Source organism: Kryptolebias marmoratus, linkage group LG10 (assembly GCF_001649575.2).
Source record: "Kryptolebias marmoratus isolate JLee-2015 linkage group LG10, ASM164957v2, whole genome shotgun sequence".
NCBI classification, from domain to species: Eukaryota; Metazoa; Chordata; class Actinopteri; order Cyprinodontiformes; family Rivulidae; genus Kryptolebias; species Kryptolebias marmoratus.
In genome coordinates this window covers 606,391-627,468 of record NC_051439.1, presented here as the reverse complement: position 1 = coordinate 627,468, position 21,078 = coordinate 606,391, and the positions used below count along the sequence as shown (strand labels likewise).

The 21,078-nt window shown below is 41.0% G+C and overlaps 1 protein-coding gene across 1 annotated transcript in view; it reads right to left on the bottom strand.

The window, feature by feature from the left end:
- Nucleotides 1-286: 286 nt before the first annotated feature.
- Nucleotides 287-21,078, bottom strand: part of gfra4a (GDNF family receptor alpha 4a) — a 308,855-nt gene continuing 288,063 nt past the window's right edge. The window contains exons 7-8 of the mRNA XM_037977862.1: nucleotides 5,970-6,139; nucleotides 287-443 (exon numbers count right to left, since the gene is read on the bottom strand). Of these exons, the coding sequence (XP_037833790.1) occupies nucleotides 297-443; nucleotides 5,970-6,139 (317 nt within the window). The 3' untranslated portion in view covers nucleotides 287-296. The remainder of the gene's footprint in view (nucleotides 444-5,969; nucleotides 6,140-21,078) is intronic.

The following is a 21,078-nucleotide window of genomic DNA, read 5'->3' as shown; positions in this document are numbered from 1 at the left end:
TTACGCGTATATCTTCAGTTTTTCCTCAAATGGTGCAGGGCTGGCACCTTGTCCCACAATCGTGTCTCATCCAGGGCCTTCACAACACAACCACTTTTTGTCATTCTTCACAAAAAGAGATTAAGAGTGATTTCAGTGACAAAGAAGGAGAGGAAAGTGTGGCAGAACAATGCTCACACTTTCCCCCACCACTGTTTGACACACAGACATGGCTGTTTCTCTCTCATGTCCCAACCCTCACACATCCCCCCTTGGACCTGTAGTTTAGTCCATGAAGGCCAGGTAAGGGAGGCCTCTTATGGGTGGGAGAGCAGCACCAGGATTTGCCATCCCAGAATAAGCATCAGGGAGGAGTGGATAGGCTCAGCTCCGTGGTCCGAAAGACCTGGATAGGGGAGTGCGGAGTCTTTCTCATTACCCCACAGCTTGTCATTCTGATTTACCTAAAAAAAAAATCAACAAAAAAGTCTGTTAAGAAAAATTCATTTTTTTAAATGCACAGGTCTAAATTAAAAGAAAAATGTGAGTGTAAAACAAATATACAGCGGTCCCTTGCCATATCGCGGTTCACCTTCTGCGGTTTCACTGTTTCGCAGATTTTTTTTTAATATGCAGCGCTGCATTTTTTAAATTCTGTGATGAAATTCTACTGTATGAATCAGACCACTTTGTTTTGTGTCTTGATTGGGTCAATTGATATCAAAGCGCTTTGTTTTGTGTCTTGATTGGCCAAGAGAGAGTCGGTCTACGTTGCAGCCTGTGTTCTTAAACTGTAGTTTTCATATCAATTCCTGATTGCTTTTGCTTTAATATGGTAGTGTTACTTCACGGTGAAGTGTGTTGGTGATTTTTTGTTCATTCAAAAAGTTGGATTTATTTCAAGCCTCATGTCAAATAAATGTCCAGGGCCTTTGGCTGCACCCAAGCACAAGAGGAAAATGCTAACCATCGCTCAAAAGGTTGAACTCCTGGACATGCTAAAGGAAGGGAAAAGCTATGTGGCTATAGGGCGCCACTTCGAGATAAACAAGTCTTCAGTTTGGTACATAAAGAAGGAGGAAAGAAATATAAGGACGACAGCAGCAGTAAGCTTTAACCAGAATGTGAAGCAGAAAACAACGTTACTGATGAGGGTGGGGATGCAGCGCAATCAGAGCAACTGTAATATATTTTACCGGGTGAGTAATCATTCAGAATTTCATCATGTTAAAATTATGTAGGTTTCTGAGAGTGTAAACTGTGTGACAATGTGGAAAATGTTAATGACAGTTTTGGAAAAATTTATAAAGAGTGCGAAGCGGGGTTATGAGGCCTTAACATGTATTTGAATAGGGCAAAATTAAACAGTCACCACTTCGCGGATTTCGTTTATTGCGGGCCTTTTTAGAACCGAACCCCCGCATTAAATGAGGGACCACTGTATAGAAAAACAGCAAATTTAAAGTAATGCCTGGTTGAATTTTTATTACATTCCATTTCTACATTTCAGTCTTGCACCACATTCCCCCATAACAGTAAATGTTTAAATTGTGACCAATCTGAAATATTGACATTCCTAAACACAGAACAGTCTGTGTTCAGACATACAGAAAGCACCCATAATTTTTGGCTAAAAAATTATGGGTGCGTTTCTCTGTACTTTAATTTTTGTTTTGACTGTTTTTCGATGACTGCGAGCTATAATATTCTATGTTTATCTGAGAACAACAGTCATAGCACCGTTATGTATACATTAATTAAACAGAGTTGATGTTAAATTCACGGTGAAGCTGTGAAGAAAACAGGCTAATAACTGTCATGTCAGCCAAGTAGTCAGATCTGACTACAGTCAACCAAAACAAGTTTAAAACAAATGTTATATTGTTACATGTTGTATAAGATTACTGTTACATGTTGGATACATTTTGTATGTTAATGGAGATCAACAACAGGCCAAACTCAATTTTCTTGAGCCAGGAAACTGAACATCTTGCTCCTTTATTAAGGTCTTTGTGACAGCTTACAATTCATCAAAACTGTGAAACTAATATATTTAGGCTTCCTGTCAGAAACAAAATGTGTCAATTGAGGACACGGAACGAGGACAAATGAACAATGAGCCGACAGAGTAGTAGAGAAAGTGACCGGGTTTTAAACAGAGGATAATGAGGTAAGTGGGCACAGGTGAATGATCATAATTACTGGCAGGTGGAGATGGGCGTGGTAGGTAAACAAATGACATAACTGGGGAGAGGTAGATGAGAACAAACATAGACACGAGAGACAAAGACAGACAGCACAAGAACCAAACTAACAAGATAACTGAATAAAATAAATAATAAACTCCAACTGAAACACGAAGACAACAAACTGAGAACAAAAACCCAAATCCAGACACCTTTAAAACAAAAACGGGATATTTGGGATGTCTACACAAAAACACTGTAAAAAGAAGGTCAATCTTATTTTCTTCCTACTTCCTATATTCTCCCTATTTTTCATCTTTAAATTTCTTTGAACTTAAACAAATTTCTAATTTTGATGCATATGTGTTGATAATGATAATGAACCAAAGCTACTGAAATTATGAGTAGGCTTCTTAGAAAAATATTCTTGTCATTAAGTCTCTGTTAGCCTTCATTGCCAGCTGAACACTGGTGTTACACAGAACATTATATCTAACATTAGCTGGCATTTTGCTGGTGGACATAAATACAGTACAGTAATATTCTATTCACAAAATGTGAAAAAATAATTCCCCCGTCAACAGTCCATCGATTTGAACAAAAATAAGCTGCACAGTGCTGAGGCATCATCTGCTCTTTTGGTTTAACCAAATAGGAAGGAAGACTGTATTGAAGTTTTTTTTTTTAACCAAATAACCATTTTTTACATGAACTATGCCATTTTTGTCACTAAATTATTATGAACTATTTTTAACCTTTTGTATTGGGCAGAACAAATCTCAAAAGCCTGATAATGTATTTTAGCACTTTTAGTATCTTCATTAGATCCATTGCTACAAAAGACTGTTAACCTTGGTTGGGAGTAGGGGGTTCATGCCCACCCAGGAATGTGTTGTTTTCAAATTAAAAAAATAAATAAATAAAATGGTGGCTGTGTCTTAAGAGAAGAACAGATGGCTGCCAATCTTAAGGTTACTGTTTTAATCCTAGCTTACGTCATCACATGTCACTCCCCAGAAAAGGCCAGTTTAACCCAAATGAACCTTCCTTGTTAAATAAAGGTGAATAAAAAGCTCTAGGGTGTATCAGTATCTCCTGATCTGATTCATTCCAAAGGGCTAAGTCAGGAGAAAAATATTCATACTCATAATGTATGAACCAGATGTTTGTAAACATTTAACATATTTATATCACATTTTTATTTACATTTTTCATTCATCCAATTTCAGTTGACAGTGATGTGCCTGGAGCTGCAGAACTGCAAACTGATTATCTACTCTGTACATTAACAGAAAACCTGGAACTGGACATCCCATTTGACAAGGATTACACACAAGCAGATGTGAACCTCAACAGTTTATATTTAGTGAAGTGAAGTGAGATTTATTTATATAGCACTTTTCAGAAACAAGGTGATTCAAAGTGCTTTACAACACGTGAACATAAAAATACAGTCATAAAACACACTCAACATCTAAAATATGAGCCAAGATAGTCTAAATAAAATCATGAAACTAAACATCTAAAACGTGAGACACTAAATAAGACACATATGAGCTAAGATAATCTAAATGAAATCACGATAATATTCAAACTAAACTAAACTAAAGGTACGGGAAGGCTAACTAAGAGTACCAAAAGCCAGCTAAGAGTTAAAATATTCTTCATAATAGGTCAACATGATAGGAGCTACTCTAAATTAAGTCATGAAAACACACAGAACAATTAAAGTTAATCTAAAACATGAATCTAAATAAGACAAGTAAAACTTATCTAAAACAAGTCATACTAAATACATACTAAAGATAAACTGAGGAAAACCAAACTAAGATATAATGAAAGCTAACAAATTGAACTAGGATTTAAAAACCTTAGTTGATCAGACATGGTAAAAGCTAAACTAGAGATACCAAAGGTTAACTAATAGTACCAAAGGTCAGCTATGAGTTAAAAACATTTTAATAAAAGGCCAACATGATAACTAAACCAAAAAAGCACAAAGTTTGAGAGAGAATTGAGGGAGGGAGGAAATGGGAGAGTGAAGGCGATGGTGGAGGAATACCCACGGTTACTGATTCAGATAGGCCTTTGTCTGCCTTAGTTCTAAAAGTGATGAAATGTTTTATCAGCCTGCCTTGGGACCTAGCCGGCACAGACCCACAGGTGTCCTGTGGGAGAAGAGCATCGAGTTTACATAACATCCAGGAGAATTTTGAGATAGCCAACCTTCCAATGCCGACTCAGTGGAGCACATTCAGATTTTAGAATTTTTCTTCTAGGTGAGGCAGATGGCAAAATTTCATGACAGCCTTAAGAGTTTAGAGCCGAGCCGAGTCAGTAACTTTTCCAAAGTTTCCATTTGGCCAGCGAGTTCTAAGGTCCACAGCAGGGCCGCAATTCACACAAATCTCGTCCAGTTGTTGTTTTTGTTTGCACAGCAACTGAGTCTGAGCATTCACTGCTCGGCACATTCCTTCACACAAGCCTTATATTATAAATATATAGGCTTATATTTCCATGGTGGTTCCTCTTTCTCCTCTTCCACATTCAGTTTCTGCTGCCTGAGGCATTCACTTTTGGGAAGGTTTCTTCCTGATGTACTCCAGGATCTTGGTTGTTTCATCCTGTAATGAGTGGCCCTGATGCTTACTAGTCTTCTGCCTCCCTTATTTCTCTTAGTGTACAGTCTCAGGGTGTTGGACTTAGGATGAAACCCTCCGTGCATTGTGAGGAGCTTTTGTGTCTTGGTGTCAGTGGCTTCTATCTCCTCCTTTGGCCATGTTATTATACCAGCAGATTTTCTGATTATTGTTGAGGGCTTGGAATTTGTTCTTGCCATTCAGCTGGTTCTTCAGAACTTGCCTTAGACTCTATAGGTATTTGGTTGTGGCTGACTTCTTGACGGCCTCTTTATGGTTGACATTTGTCATCAGGTATTTGTAGTTGTCCTAGACATTTGCAGTGTTGCCTTCAGGTAGTTTAACCCCTTCAGTTGTGATCACCTTGTCTCTCTTGGACACTATTTGGCCGCACTTATCAAGTCTGAATGACATACCAATGTTCTTGCTGTAAATCTTCTTAACAAGCAACTGAACACCTGCATTCCATATTTGCTTTTGCTTTTGTTGCATGCTGCAGGGTTTCTGCGGTAACATATTTAAACACTAGAACATCAAAATGGTTGTCTAGACCCTCCTCTTTTGATTGACACCTCTTTTGACCAATTAGGCCGATATATGAGCCCTCCACAGCCAATCATATTACAACTGTATTACTGAAATCCTAGTTACCAGAACAATAAATTGGACTGCACTGCCCAAAAATTTAAATTGTTACCTTTACAAAGACACCAAGCATTTGCATGTACTCTAAGTGGTTAAAGGGCAGCATCTGATTCATTTTGGGTATGCTTTTTTATGCTTTTGCATTTTGGGGGTAAGGGGTTAACAGGATATCCTGCTGAGGTGGACAAGTGAGTCAGTGTCATCTGATCATTGTTCCACTTTGGAATGGTATCTATAGCCACTCTTTTCAATGATCTGGCTGAGGGCGTTCAGGCTTATGCAGAACAAGAGTTGGGACAGAGCATCACCTTGGTATATGACACATTTGATGGTGGCTTGTTCAATGGGTTGTGAATTGGCCTTTAGAGTTGTTTTCCACATTCCCACTGAGTTCTCAATGAAGGTTATTAGTATTTTGTTAATGATGTACAATTTAAAGCACTCCAGTATCTATGTGTGCGGCATCAAGCCATAGGCTTCCCTGTAGTCAATCCAGTTAGTGCACAGATTTGTGTCTCACCTGAGTAGGTATTTGTGCTTGCAGAACATTCTGCTCCATTTCCACGGAGATGCCTAAAGTGGTTGCTGCCAAGTGTTGGCTCTGCGTGTTCGTTGCTGGACTCAGCATCCCAGGCTGACTGGCACCAGTTTTCACATCTGATCCATTCCCGAAGGCTAATATGGCATTTTCTGCAACACAAGAGCAGCAGAACTAAGGTTTCAAAATAACACAAACTGTGGTCTTTTTTTGTCTTTTGGGTGAAAAGTTGAAAAAACTATTTTTATACGAGTCACACTGGAATTTTGACATAACTCTTAACTGTGATTGGTCACCTAATTACATACTAAAAAATTTATAATGCTAACAAAGTAAACATTTTATTGTGAATCATCTGGCTGCTGAGCAAAAAAGTTGTTTTTATTGTGAACCATGAATTTCAAATTGCAAATATATATAAAAAATTATTTTGTCAAATCAGTTAAAATAATTGAACTACAATTTTTCCACTTACAGATATGTAAAAAAATTCCCATGTGTGGAAAAAAAATAATAACTGATTTCTAAACACAGGCATTTCAAAATGTATACACCTGGCCACTGGCAAAAGGAAATGCCTACAAGTGTATAAAATACCAGGAGAATAAGCTCAAAAAATATTCCTGAGGCAGTCAAATCACTGCAGACCACAGTCATATTTCAAATGAGATCATGTTTGTTATTTCTGCTAATTGGAAGTGTTTCCAAGATAGCTACTGGCACATTGAAATTTTAGTTTTTATTGTTTACGTCACAGCCTGCGATATGTTCTGTAAAATACGGAACTAACACTGTACAATCTCAGCCTAGGCAACAGTACATCTAAGTTAAAAGCAGTTCCCATGAAAAAAGAACTCTGGTCATAATATAAAATGATGAATATCCCATCTCATTGGTGGGTTGCTGACGGGTTCACCTAAATACATGAGGGGCAGTATTAAAATAGTATCAGGTCTGGATGGAGTGAAAGTGGTTTGGAAGTGAAAGCGATGGATCAACTAAATTCAATTAAGTTTTTTACATAGCTCCAAGTCACAAAAAAAGTTGTGTCAGGGCACTGTACAAAAACACCTATATACATTATGAAAAGCCAATTTGTAAATGTTATCTATCTAAGGTAGCCAGCAGATTGTACTGAATCTTCACTTTGTCACAGTCTCTCATCCTAAGCAAGCACATTGGCGACAGTGGAAAGGAAAACTCCCTGTTAACAGGACTAAACCTCCAGCTGAACCAGGCTCAGGATGGGTAGCTACCTGCTTCGACCAGTTGTGGTTGGAGAGGACAGAAAAGAAGAATGACAAACAAAGAATGGCTGGTCCAGGTGTAGTTAAAAATAAAAAAACTAGAACTGCAAGCAGTTATCAAAGAGTTCCAAGCCTCCATGCTCCTCCACGCTCCGCCCCTCTCCGCGCACTCCGCTCCTGACATCCCGCCAGCGTGGCTTTTATACAAGAAATTGTTAACCTTCGTTGTAGTAGTGCTAGTCATACTGAAATATATTCAGAAATTTGTTAAAAATCAATGTCTCAAAAAAACCTCAAAATAGTCACAGTTGTCACAATAGAATAAGCAAACAGTCACAATAGTCAATAATAGTCACTTCTAGAATTGTGCCGATCAAGATGGCTGCATGTTGGAGTAGCTATGTTACATGTACTCTGAGATATTGCTTTTTGAAAATTTTATTCCTCTTTTTTTTCTTCGTGTAAATCACTTTTTAAATGATTATTTTCTCTGGTATCAGATGCTGTGCAGCTGGAAGGATTTTTATTGAAACCTTTTTACTTTTGGACATTTTGTTATGATGCGTAACCATAACAACAAGGTGGCTTTTTTTCCACAATTGGGAGCAGCTGATTAACATTTTTTTACTCTTCAGTGTTAAACGTGAAGAACCCCTGAAGTCCAGTCATGGCCAGAACCAAGCAGACCGCCTGTAAATCCACCGGAGATAAAGCTCCCAGGAAGCAGCTCGCCACCAGAGCTGCCTACAAGAGCGCCAGCGGAGTGAAGAAGCCTCACTGCTACAAGCCCTATACCGTGGCTCTCAGGGAGATCCACTGCTACCAGAAGTCCATCGAGTTGCTCATCTGGAAGCTGCCCTTTCAGTGTCAGGTCCAGGAAATCACCCAGGACTTCAAGACCGACCTGCGATTCCAGAGCTCGGCTGTCATGGCTCCGCAGGAGGTTTACCTGGTGAGGCTCTTTGAGGACACCATGACTGAGGACACATCGGGACAGACCGCTACAAGAAATCCTTCCTGCCCACAGCTATCAGCATCTATAACGACTCTAACTAAACCAGGAATATGAGCTACAATGACATTTAAGAGCAGCTGGAAAGTCGAGGTCTTAATGAAACTTTTCACACATGCATATTTAGGTATAAAATGGCACATCCCAAAGTATTTTCAAAAATATTACTTTGGCTGCCATGGAAACGAGCTAGGCTGAAAAATTGCCTAAATCAGCATTTTTGGTGTCTCAGACGGTCACATTTTTAGCACTTTTCATGTGCAAATTAGAGACAGATTTGCTAGACCTATATATTAATGATACATATCACTGAAATCTGGAAGCTTTTTTTTTCAAAAGAGGTGTAACATATATATGTACTCGTTAAGTGTAAAGGCACTATTCACGTTTTAGAAGACTAACTTTATTCAAATTTTACAAGTTTGGAAAATTCCAAAAAATTGCAGTTTTCCTTGCTCTACTGCCAGAGTTTGGACCAAGGTAGGCCATTTTGCTGGCATAAATATGAAAGATGGAATCCAAACGAGCAGCTCATTGTGCCGAGTCCACAGATACTTTAGTATCATCGCTTTAGCAGATCAGTTTATAAATGTTATGTACCAGGTTTCACGTTGATCCAGCTTATAATGTGGGAGTAGTATTCAAAAGTAGGTTTGCCTTTATAGCCTTATAGCAAAAAATGTAGTTAGGCAGAAGTGGGCGTGGCCAATGTAAAAGTGATGTATAATCATCCAAACTTTAAGGTCCTATCAAGATTTTGAGTGTAGAACTTGCGGTTTAGGAGTCATTAGCAAAAACCGCATTGTCCTTTACTATAGCGCCCCCTAGGGATGGAAGATATGATTTTTTTTTTTTTGTCTGAGTAGCGTTAGGGTTTTCCTATCAGACTGTCTGGTTGGCTTTTCCCAGCAGTTTCTGGTTTTTCTGGCCAACGCGTTTTACCAGAGAAGAATTTGTACGGATGAAAAATCCGTAGGGTTCCCTGCTCTGCTGGGAGCAGGCGAACGGCCACGCCTTGTATTGGCCGTCCGCTCGCACCCGTGGGCTTGGAACCCTAAAAAAAAAAAAAAAAACATAGAATGACCTGTCTATGTGTAGTTTCTATTGATAGAAAAAAAAAAAAAAAAAAAAGGTAATGATAGAAATAATTACAAATACAAACATGGGAGGCAGAGCAAGTAAAGACAGCAGCAGAGTGAGGAAATGTGGTCAATTTGTCCTCCAGCGGTCTAAGCCTATAGCAGAATGACCAATGGATAGGAAAGCCAAGCCAACCCTAACTATAGAATTTATCAAAAAGGAAAGTCTTAAGCTTAGTCTTAAAAACAGAAAGGGTATACACCTCCCAGGCAGAAACTGCAATCCACAAGACAGGAGCCTGATAAGTGAAAGCACTGCCTTCCATTTCATTTTTGAAAACTAGGAACCACAAGTAAACCTGCAGTCTGAGAGTGAAGTGCTCTGTTAGGAAAACATGGAACAGTAAGATCTTTTATGTAAGATGGAGCTTAGTTTTTGAGAGGTTTGTATGTTAAAAGTACAATTTTAAATTCTATTCTAAATTTGACAGGGAACCAATGGAGAGAAGTTAAAACTAGAGAAATATGATATCTCCTTCTAACGCTCATCATAACTCTAGCAGCAACTGAAGACTTTTTAAAGAGTCTTTGGACACAGATAATAAAAAGTTACAATAGTCCATCCTAGACAAATTAAATGCATGGACCAGATTTTTTTGCATAATTTTGAGACAGGATGTTTCTAATTTTACTGATATTATGTAGGTGGAGGAAAGTGGTCCTGGTAAGATTTTTAATATGGGGGTTACAAGACTTATCCTAAAAGAAAAAGAATTGGAGGCCAAATTGATTCGGGATGGGGCCAGTTGTGGAGCACCAGGTAGTGCCCCCCCTTGCCATGTTTGGCCCCACCCTGCAGCTCAATTTCTTTTTTCTGTTCAATTTATTATTATTCAAATCTTTTTATTGTTTTGAACATGTAAGAACAGCAATCAAACAACCATAAACAGAACAGCAACAGGTGCAAACTTCACACATTTAGTAACAGGGGTGGGGGTGGCTGGGCTGTATACTTAAGCGAACTCTGTCTCAAAATATAAAAGAAATGGCTGCCAAGTGATGTTGTATTCCTGTATGGAGCCGTTGACTGCATGTTTCAGATGTTCAAGCTTCAGATGGAACATGACATCTTCTACCCACTGTTTATGAGACAGAGGAGCAGCCTTCTTCCAGCTGAGTAATATTATGCATTTTGCAAGTAGTGTAAGAAATGCTATTGCATTGGCCTGATGCGTTGTTATTGGTGTAGTCAGAGGGACAACCCCAAATAAGCAGTTAGAGGACTTTAATCGATATTCTTATTACATATGAACGTTATCGTCTTAAAGATTGACTCCCAAAAGGGGTGAAGTCTGGGGCAAGACCAAAACATATGACTGAGTTCAGCCGGGCTGTGTCCACATCTGACACAAGATGGGTTCGCATCGGAGTATATTCTAGCTAATTTATTAGGAGACAAGTGCAATCTATGCAGCACCTTGAACTGTAGTAGGCCATGCCTGATGCAAATTGACGAGAAGTGGATTCTTCAGATTGCGACCTGCCAGGCTGGATCTGTAAATAGTTCCCTTAATTCTTTTTCCCACGATTCCTTCAAATGGCTAAGTGATAGGGTTGCTGCATTCTGAATCTTGCCATATATTGCTGATACTAAACCCTTATCAGTCGGGTTCATATCCAAACATTCATCGATCCACGATGCCCTGGGCAGTATTAAGGGGAAATTAGCTTTAACATAGCTACACACTTGGAAATACTTGAAAAAGTCTGAGGGACACCAAAATCCCTATTTAGCTGTTCAAAGAAAATGAATTGGCCTGTTTCAAATAGGTCCCTTATCCAAGTTATGCCACTTCCGTGCCATTTCTGAAAGGATGGGTCTATCAGGGATGGGGTGAACTGAACATTGCATCGCACAGGAGATGCAGTTAATGCATTTCTACTTTGAAAATGAGTCCTAAATTGGGACCATATCCTAAAGAGCCTCTAACAACCGGATTATTTGTCCAGTGACATTTACTTAATGGTAAAGGGCTACATATGAGTGAGCTAAGCAATACTGGGTTGCTAGTGTTGTTCTAAGTGGACCCAAGCTGGAGATTCAGCATTTGACTGGTCTATAAACCAGTACAAAACTTTATGGATATTGGTTGCCCAGTAATAGTAAAGGAAGTTAGGTAGGGATAGCCCGCCCACCTCTCTCTGTCTCTCTAAATATTATTTTCTAATTCTTGGAATGTTTTTATTACAGATGAACACAGATATGTACTTGCTTAATTATTTGAAAAACATAGGAATAAAGACAGGTATGGTTTGAAACAGATATAGAAACCTAAACATGATTGTCATCTTGACTGAGTTTATTCTTCCTACGCGGATCAGAGGGAGTTTTGACCATTTTTCCATGTCTAATTTAGACTTATTCAGTGCCTTACTGAAATTTTTGTTGAACAAACCATTGTATTCATATGTTACACAGACACCCAAATAATCATATCTATCATAACCAACTGTAAAGGGGAAACTGTGGAAGGTCATTTGGCGCACCTTTTCAGTAATTGGAAACATAACACTTTTTGATAGATTCAGTCTATACCCAGATACATGCCCAAATCTTTCAGTTAGACTAAGAACAGCAGGTATCGTGGTATTGGGTCTTGACAGAAAACGGAGGAGGTCATCAGCAAAAAGAGAAAATTGTTTACGTGCCCAGCTCTCTACACTCCAGTTAAATTAGCTGAGTCCCTAATTATGATTGCCAGAGGTTTAATGGCGATATTAAATAAGCAGGGGCTTAGGGGACACCCTTGTTGAGTACCACATGAGAGAGGAAAGAAACTAGATGACCTTATTTGTTCGTACTGATGCTTGTGGTGCTGTGTACAAGATGGTGATCCAAGAACAGAAGACTGGGCCGAATCCAAATTTTTTGAGTGTAGTAAACAAGAAATCATATTCAATTCTGTCAAATGCCTTATGGGCATCAAGGGAAATTACTACTTCCGGCTCGACCTCATGGCATTGATAGATTATATTAAAAAGATGTAAATTGCTGGATATGTGCCTGCTTCTTATGAAGCCTGTCTGGTCTGGATGAATAAGTTTGGGAAGAACATCTTCAAGCCTGCCAGCAAGGACCTTTGCCAAAATCTTATAATCACAGCACAGCAGGCTGATTGAGCAATATGACTCACAAAGCAAGGGATCTTTAGATTTTTTAAGTATCAGTGAAATAGCTGCTTGTGTCATAGTCGCTGGTAAGGCCTTTTGTCTAATATCTCCTTAAAAACTCTTAGCTGTAAAAGGACTAATTTTGGTGCAAATTTAAAAAAAAAACTCTATGGGGAACCCATCTGGGCCAGATGCCTTTCCTGATTTCATTTTAGTGATAGCCTCAGTTATTTCTGATAGGGTAATAGTGTTCTCCAACTTAGATTTATCCGAGTCATCAAAATTGGGCATAACCAAACTACTGAAAAAAGCTTTCATCAAAGCTGCATCACCAGCCTCTGAAGTATACAGATTCTCATAAAATGACTTAAACTGAGCAATAATCTAATTTTGGCTGGTAAATATGTTACCATGTTCATCCTTTATCGCTGTAATGTAACCTGCGGTAGTTGACTGTTTAGGTTGATGGGACAACATTTTGCCGGCACGATCCCCAGACTCATAATAGGTGAGACGAGACCTCAGGTGCATGTCTATGGCTTTGACATTAGTAACTGAATCAAATTCTGTTTGAAGTAGGATTCTTTCTCTGTATAAATCATCGGAAGGTGTAGCTGAATATAGTTGATCTACCGTTTTAATTCGTTCAATAAGCTCTGAAGCCTGTTTAGTCCTCCTTTTATTTTCACCAGCAGTCAAAGATATCACTTGACTTCTCAGATAGGCTTTTAGACTTTCCCAGAGTGTAGCATTACTTTTCTCAGATGACCCATTCAACTCAATAAAGATATCTATTTGTGTATTGGTAAGGTCAACAAACCTCCGTTCAGACAGCAATCTGGGGTTGAACCGCCACAAAAAGGTGGGAGACATGTCTTCCGGGAAGCTCAACACCAGAATCACTGGGGAATGGTCTGATATTACAATGCTGCCATAATCTACCTGTGTAACCATGGGCAAGAGTTTTTGATCTATTAAAAAGTAATCGATTCTTGAATAGGTTTGATGTACTGGGGAGAAGAAAGAAAACTGCTTGGATGTTGGATATTTGGATCTCCAAGGGTCCACAATTCCGTATGTTTCAAGGAACGCATCAATACAGCGGGCTAAGTTGCTAAGTGTAACCACTTTTGGGGTGGAACGATCCAATGTTGGGTTGAAAGTACAATTCAGGTCTCCAGCTAGTATTAAATTGTACAACTCAAGATCCGGTAAAAAAGAAAAAAAAGTTGCTAAAAAAAAATCACATTATCCTAGCTTGGGGCATAGACATTAGCAAGAACAACAGGCCTATTAAATAATTTACCTTGTGTGATGACATACCTACCATTTTTGTGTGATGACATACCTACCATTTTTGTCCCTTATTGTTTTAGATTCTTCATACTGTACATCTTTATGTATTAGGATAGCTGCTCCTCTGCTCTTACTATCAAAGTTGGAGTGAAAATATTGTGTAAAGCCTCGTCTGTTAAGCCTACATTGATCTTTATTTAACAATTTGGTTACTTGTAAATAAACAATGCAATTCTGCAATTTATTAAGATGAGACAATATTTTATTGCGTTTGACTGGATGGTTTAATTCTCTGACATTCCAGCACATCAAATTGGTGTTGGTTAATGTCCTATTATTTGCAAGGGTCATAAACAAGACTTAGCAAAGGAGACATCTAACAAGCAGCCCAGGAAGGAGATAGGGAAGAGAAAAACAGGGGGAGGGAGGGAATGAACACAGAAGCAACCAAGCACCAAAAAATAAATAAATAAATAAATAAAAATAATAAAAAATAAAGAGCCAGCTTCAAAAGGAGACCACTATCCTTCCGGTTCTTACAATGTATCTCCTCTCTATCCAGACTGAGAAAATGCTTACCACGTTACCACACTAGAACCATGATACAAATTGTAATTAAACGTAATTTAAAAATTTTCACAATGATAATAATAACACACATCCCCAAAATAGCATCACAAGATTCCAGAAAGGAAAAGGTATAGAAGAAGCCAAGACTTAAAATTAGGAGTTTTCAGGGGTTATTTATGACTTCTATATAAAGAAAACAGACTACAATGTTCAATATATGCATGCATTACAAGTAAGGTTCAATTATTCAGCACTAATGTTCGTTATTATTCTGTGCCGGCACCATCCAGACATAGTAGCTCCAGCATATGCTCTCCTCCAGCTCAACATTATGAAAAGTCATGTTCACTGGGACACTTCAGTGCTCGTCAAGTTCTTCAGAACAAACTCCTTTGCACGTTTTGGATCTTTGAAGGTCGTTTCTTATCCATCTGTCGTAGTAATCCTTAACGTCGCACCCACATAACATGAACACACCTTTTGTATGTATGTATGTATGCAATTGTTTGTGTGCATGTATGTATATGCATATGTGTGAATATGTCATATATATATATATATATATACATACATACATACATATAAATTTTATTATTTATTTTTATTATGACTTTTGACTTTTTGCATTTTTAATGTATTTTTATATGTGTATGTATCTATGTATGTGTACGTGTGTATGTGTATATACATGTATATGTGCATGTGGATATATATATATCAGTGGTGGGCCGTCAGGGCCAACAAGACGTTCTCTGCTGGCCTAACATGACCAAGAATAATGATCATAATTATGATAAAGGTTAATTTAATTTTTAATTTACTTTTCCTAGATATATGAAAGTATTCATATTCTTTTCATGTCATATTATGCTCCTTCCAGTGCTGTTGTTTTTAGGTTAGTTTTTATCCGATCAGAATTCAGCTATCTTAAGTTGCCAGGCTGTATGAAATCTGCCCGTGCCTTCAGAATCTCTCCCCCCCCACACACACACACACCTTTCCACACCGATTCACAAACAGTCGTGATGGTTGAAGGTCATAGAAACAGGTTGAGATTACAACAATGTGGCCTGCCTACTCTAATGCTAGATTCAGATTCAGTCTTGATTCAATAAAGTAAGAAGAAGAAAAAAAAAAGAATCACTGGAAGATAAAAAAAACAGAATGAGGTTTTGGTTGTTAACTCATTTCTTTAGGTTTGATGAAGTTAAAGTTCTTAAGACTGTGTCAGTCTAAAAAGGGGTGCATTGTGAAATAAACCCTTCCTTTCAGAGAACTCCTAAAAGTCTGGCTTTGAAGTGCTGGTGAATATCTGGTTAGAAAAGCCAAGCACTGTACTCTGCTTGAGCAGATGGTGGTGATGGAGTGAGGATGAGTGTTAATGACTTGGACAAGTCTTGGGATGGGGTGACCGTGTTGATGGCAGGAACGTGAGTGAGCAGCAGAATAATGAGCTTTTGTTTAAAGACTGTGGTGGAGCACTGAAGTATGGAGTAACAGGTGTTGCTTTGAGTCACTGGTGATGGCTGCTTGAAAAGCCAGATGCTAAGATGAGCATAGATGAAGAAGAAGACTGGAGGCTGTCACTGAGGAGGATATTGTATCTGGAATGAGCTATCTAAATCTGAGTAGAATGTGGGTCTTTATTTACAGATCTTAAAAAGAACATGCAAACAGTTTGTCAATTTGGGTGGAGATTGAGGCAAACCCAATGCACAGACTCATCTTAGTTCCAGGAATAAAATGATTTATTTAAAAAATGAAAGAACAAAAACAAAAAGCTGAGAAGGCAGCAAAACGAAACTAAATACAAAACATAAACTAAATGTTTATTAAACTAAATGACAGCAAGAGAAGCACAACAATGGACCAGTGAGTAAATGGAGGAAATGACAAGGTTTAAAAAGCAGAGGGTAATTATGGGAAGTGAGCACAGGTGATGGATTACAATTATGAGCAGGTGGAGATGGGCGTGGCAGGTAAACAAGTCATGACAGAGTACAAGTGAATGATGAAATGAAACAATGACACAAGAAACAAAGACTGAACAAAACCCAGACTAAAAATAAAGGCAACTAAATAACAAAATAAAAGACACAATAAAACCCAAATACAAAATAAAACTAGAAGAACTGCCCAAATCCTGACACAGTTTAATTAATAATAAACTGTAGCTGGTTAATTAATTCAAAAAATTAATTAGATCTTGACCATTAAAGTACTTCCACAGCTTGCTGCTTATTTTTATATGTAGATATACAATATAACATCAACATACATCTAAAAAATATATTAGGTTCGTTGTTTTGCCCAGGGACACTTTGATATGTAGCGGGAAAAGGCAGGATTAAACCTTCAATTTACAATATGTGAGCCAACTGCTCTTTCTTGCTGAGTCACAACCATAAAAAGTAATCAGTTTTAGATTTACAACCAATGGTTACTTTCAAAATGTTTAATTGAAATCCACCCAATGGTTCATGAAATACTTTGCTAACATTCCATCAAGGTTGACTAACAGTTAATACCAAATTTTAGGCAAAAAAGTTGGTTGAGTTGGCTGTGGTGACCAGTTTGAATTATGCTGACTCTAAAAAATAACCCTCCTGTTATGTTGGGGGTCAAATTGGCCAATTTTAAAATTCAAACATCTAAAAAAAATACTTTAAAGTATTTTTTCTGTATGAAACTTCTTCTGCTTGGCTGAATTAGCATGATCAACATATAAAATGAAATTGGTTCATTTTACATATTTGCAACCCCCACCTGCATTACATACATTACATAGATACTATTCAGATCAATTTGACCTGGCAGTCAAAATGAAGGATAAAAAGGGTCAAAAATGTCTTACAGTTTTTGTTTTTTTGCAACTGTGAGACATGTTTTGCCATCCACCTCCATCCATCCATCTTCTTCTGCTTATTTGGGGTCGGGTCGCAGGGGAAGCAGCCTAAGCAGGGAAACCCAGACTTCTCTCTCCCCAGCCACTTGGGCCAGCTCCTCTGGGGGAATCTCAAGGCGTTCCCAGGCCAGCCAAGAAACATAGTCTCTCCAGCGTGTCCTGGGTCTTCCCCTGGGCCTCCTCCCGGTGGGACGTGCCCGGAACACCTCACCAGGGAGGCGTCCAGGAGGCATCCAAATCAAATGCCCAAGCCACCTCAACTGGCTCCTCTCGACGTGGAGGAGCAGCGGCTCTACTCTGAGTCCCTCCCAGATGACCGAGCTTCTCACCCTATCTCTAAGGGAGAGCCCAGACACCCTCATTTCAGCTGCTTGTAATTGCGATCTCGTTCTTTGGGTCACTACCCAAAGCTCGTGACCATAGATGAGTGTAGGAACGTAGATCGACCGGTAAATCGAGAGCTTCGCCTTTTGACTCAGGTCTCTCTTCACCAGGACAGACCATTTTCCGGCTCAAGACCATGGTCTCGGATTTGGAGGAACTGATTCTCATCCCAGCCGCTTTGCACTTGGCTACAAACTGCTCCAGCGACAGCTGAAGATCATGGACTGATGAAGCCAATAGGACCACATCATCTGCAAAAAGCAGAGATGCAATCCTAAGGTCACCAAAACGGATCACCTCAACACCTTGGCTGCGCCAAGAAATTCTGTCCATAAACGTTATGAACAGAATCGGTGACAAAGGGCAACCTTGGCGGAGTCCAACTCTCACCGGAAACGAGTCCGACTTACTGCCGGCAATGCGGACCAAGCTCTGACACCGGTCAAATAGGAACCTAACAGCCCGTATCAAAGGGCCTGGTACCCCATACTCCCGGAGTACCCCCCACAGGATTCCCAGAGGGACACGGTTGAACGCCTTCTACAAGTCCACAAAACACATGTAGACTGGTTGGGGAAACTCCCATGCACCCTCAAGGACCCTGCTAAGGGTATAGAGCTGGTCCAGTGTTCCACGACCAGCACAAAAACAACACTGCTCTTCCTGAATCCAAGGTTCCACTATCCGATGTACCCTCTTCTCCACAACCCCCGAATAGACCTTACCTAGGAGGTTTAAGAGTGTGATCCCTCTGTAGTTGGAACACACTCTCAGGTCCCCCTTTTTGAATAAGGGGACCACCACCCCGGTCTGACAATCCAGGGGAACTGCCCCTGATGTCCACGCAATATTGCAGAGTCGCGTTAACCAACACAACCCTACAACATCCAGAGCCCTAAGGTACTCTGGCTGAATCTCCTCCACCACCGGAGCCTTGCCACTAAGAAGTTTTTTAACCACCTCGGTGACCTCAGCACCAGAGATTGGAGAGCCCGACCCAAAGTCCCCAGGGTCCGCCTCCTCAATGGAAGACGTGCCGGTGGGATTGAGGAGGTCTTCGAAATATTCCGCCCACCGACCCACGACATCCTGAGTCGAGGTCAACAGCACACCACCCCAACTATAAACAGTGTTGGTGCTGCACTGCTTTCCCCTCCTGAGATGCCATATGGTGGACCAGAATCACCTCAAAGCCGTATGGAAGTCTTTCTCTATGGCTTCTCCAAACTCCTCCCATGCCCGAGTTTTTGCCTCGGCGACCATCTGAGCCACATGCTGCTTAGACTGCCGGTACCTGTCAGCTGCTTCTGGAGTCCCACAGGCCAAGAAGGCCCAATAGGACTCCTTCAGCCTGACGGCATCCCTCACCGCCGGTGTCCACCAACAAGTTCGAGGGTTGCTGCCGCAACAGGCACCAACTACCTTGCGGCCACAGCTCCGATAAGCCGCCTCAACTATGGAGGCACGGAACATGGCCCACTCGGGCTCAATGTCCCCCACCTCCCCTCGAACATGTTCGAAGTTCTCCCGGAAGTGGGAATTAAAGCTCCGCCTAACAGGATACTCCGCCAGATGTTCCCAACAGACCCTCACAATATGTTTGGGCCTTTCAGGTCTGACCAGCATCCTCCCCCACCATCGGAGCCAACTCACCACCAGGTAGTGCTCAGTTGACAGCTCTGCCCCTCTCTTCACTCGAGTGTCCAAGGCATTGGGCCGCAGATCAGATGAAACGACAATAAAGTCAATCATTGAACACCTAAGGTGTCCTGGTGCCAAGAGCACATATGGACACCCTTATGTTTGAACATGGTGTTCGTTATGGACAATCCATGACGAGCACAGAAGTCCAACAACAGAACACCGCTCGGGTTCAGATCAGAGGGACCGTTCCTCCCAACCACACCCCTCCAGTTCACACTGTCATTGCCCACGTGAGTGTTGAATTCCTCCATCAGAACAAGGGAGTCCCCAGGTGGGGCACTCTCCAGTAACCCCTCCAAGGACTCCAAAAAGGGTGGGTAATCTGAACTGCTGTTTGGCGCATAAACGCAAACAACAGTCAGAACCTGTCCCCCCACATGTAGGCAGAGGGAGGCTACCCTCTCGTTCACCAGAGTAAACCCCAACGTACAGGCACCAAGATGGGGGGCAACAAGTGTGCCCACTTCTGCTCAGCACTTCTCACCGGGGACAACTCCAGAGTGAAAGAGTGTCCAACCCCTCTCAAGGAGACTGGTTCCAGAGCCAGAGCCGTGCGTTGAGGTGAGCCCGACTATTTCTAGCTGGAACCTCTCAACCTCACACACCATCTCAGGCTCCTTCCCCACCAGAGTTGACATTCCACGTCCCAAGAGCCAGCTTCTGTAGCCGAGGATCAGACCACCTTCGGCCACCACCCATCCCACATTGCACCTGACCCCTTTGGCCCCTCCCATAGGTGGTGAGCCCATGGGATGGGGGACCCATGTCATCTCTTTGGGCTGTGCCCGACCGGGCTTCATGGGCGAAAGCCCGGCCATCAGGCACTAGCAAACGTGCCCCACCTCCAGGCCTGGCTCCAGAGTGGGGCCCTGGTGACCCGCGTCCGGGCGACACCGTGTCCAAAATTTTTAATCATCATAAGGGGTCTTTGGGCACAAAGTGCAGCCCAAAGACCCCTTATGATGACATAATTCACCCCAAACACATATACAGACACATACAGAGATGCACACCCTCTCCCTATTCTCTTTACCTCACTAGTAAACTGTAGAAATACAGATGTTGTTATGAGTTTTGACGAGTCTGTTCCTGTGGGTAAATAAAACCCACACTGAGTGGACACTCAGCAGGGGAGGAGGGAAAAATATAAATATTCTCTGCAAAGGAGTCCTTAAAACATTACACATGTCATGGTGGGTTTTTACCAGGACTCGAAAGCAAGCAACAACTACGGACACACAACTCAGTTTAACAGATTTATTGAACAGGGAAGGTGCTATGGGCAGGAAAGGGGAGACGTGATCAGAGGCAGCAGGGAGGAGCCGGCCCAGAGGAAGAGGGTTGTGGGGGGCTTCCAGGTGGAGGAGTTCCAGCAGGAGACTGAGGGTGGACAGGCCGCAGCTGGAGGAGCTCAAGGAAGTATCCCAGCACGAGACCTAGAGGAGCAGCGAGAATCGGGTGATCCAGGAGGATATTGTACCGGAATGCGGTCAGAGCAGGTTCTAGAAGGATGAGAGAGGAGTCAGAAATAAGATTTAGAACGCTTTAGACACAGCAGAGAGTGCTAGAGTGTACCACGGTAGAGGTGGAACCATCTGGCGTCTGGCACTGGGAAGCTTCTCCTATTTAAGGTCCTTCCTGATTGGTGATGAGCACCAGCTGGATCCCATCAGCCTGCCACCCTGTGGATGAAAAGAAAACCACTCCCCTGCAGAACCCAACA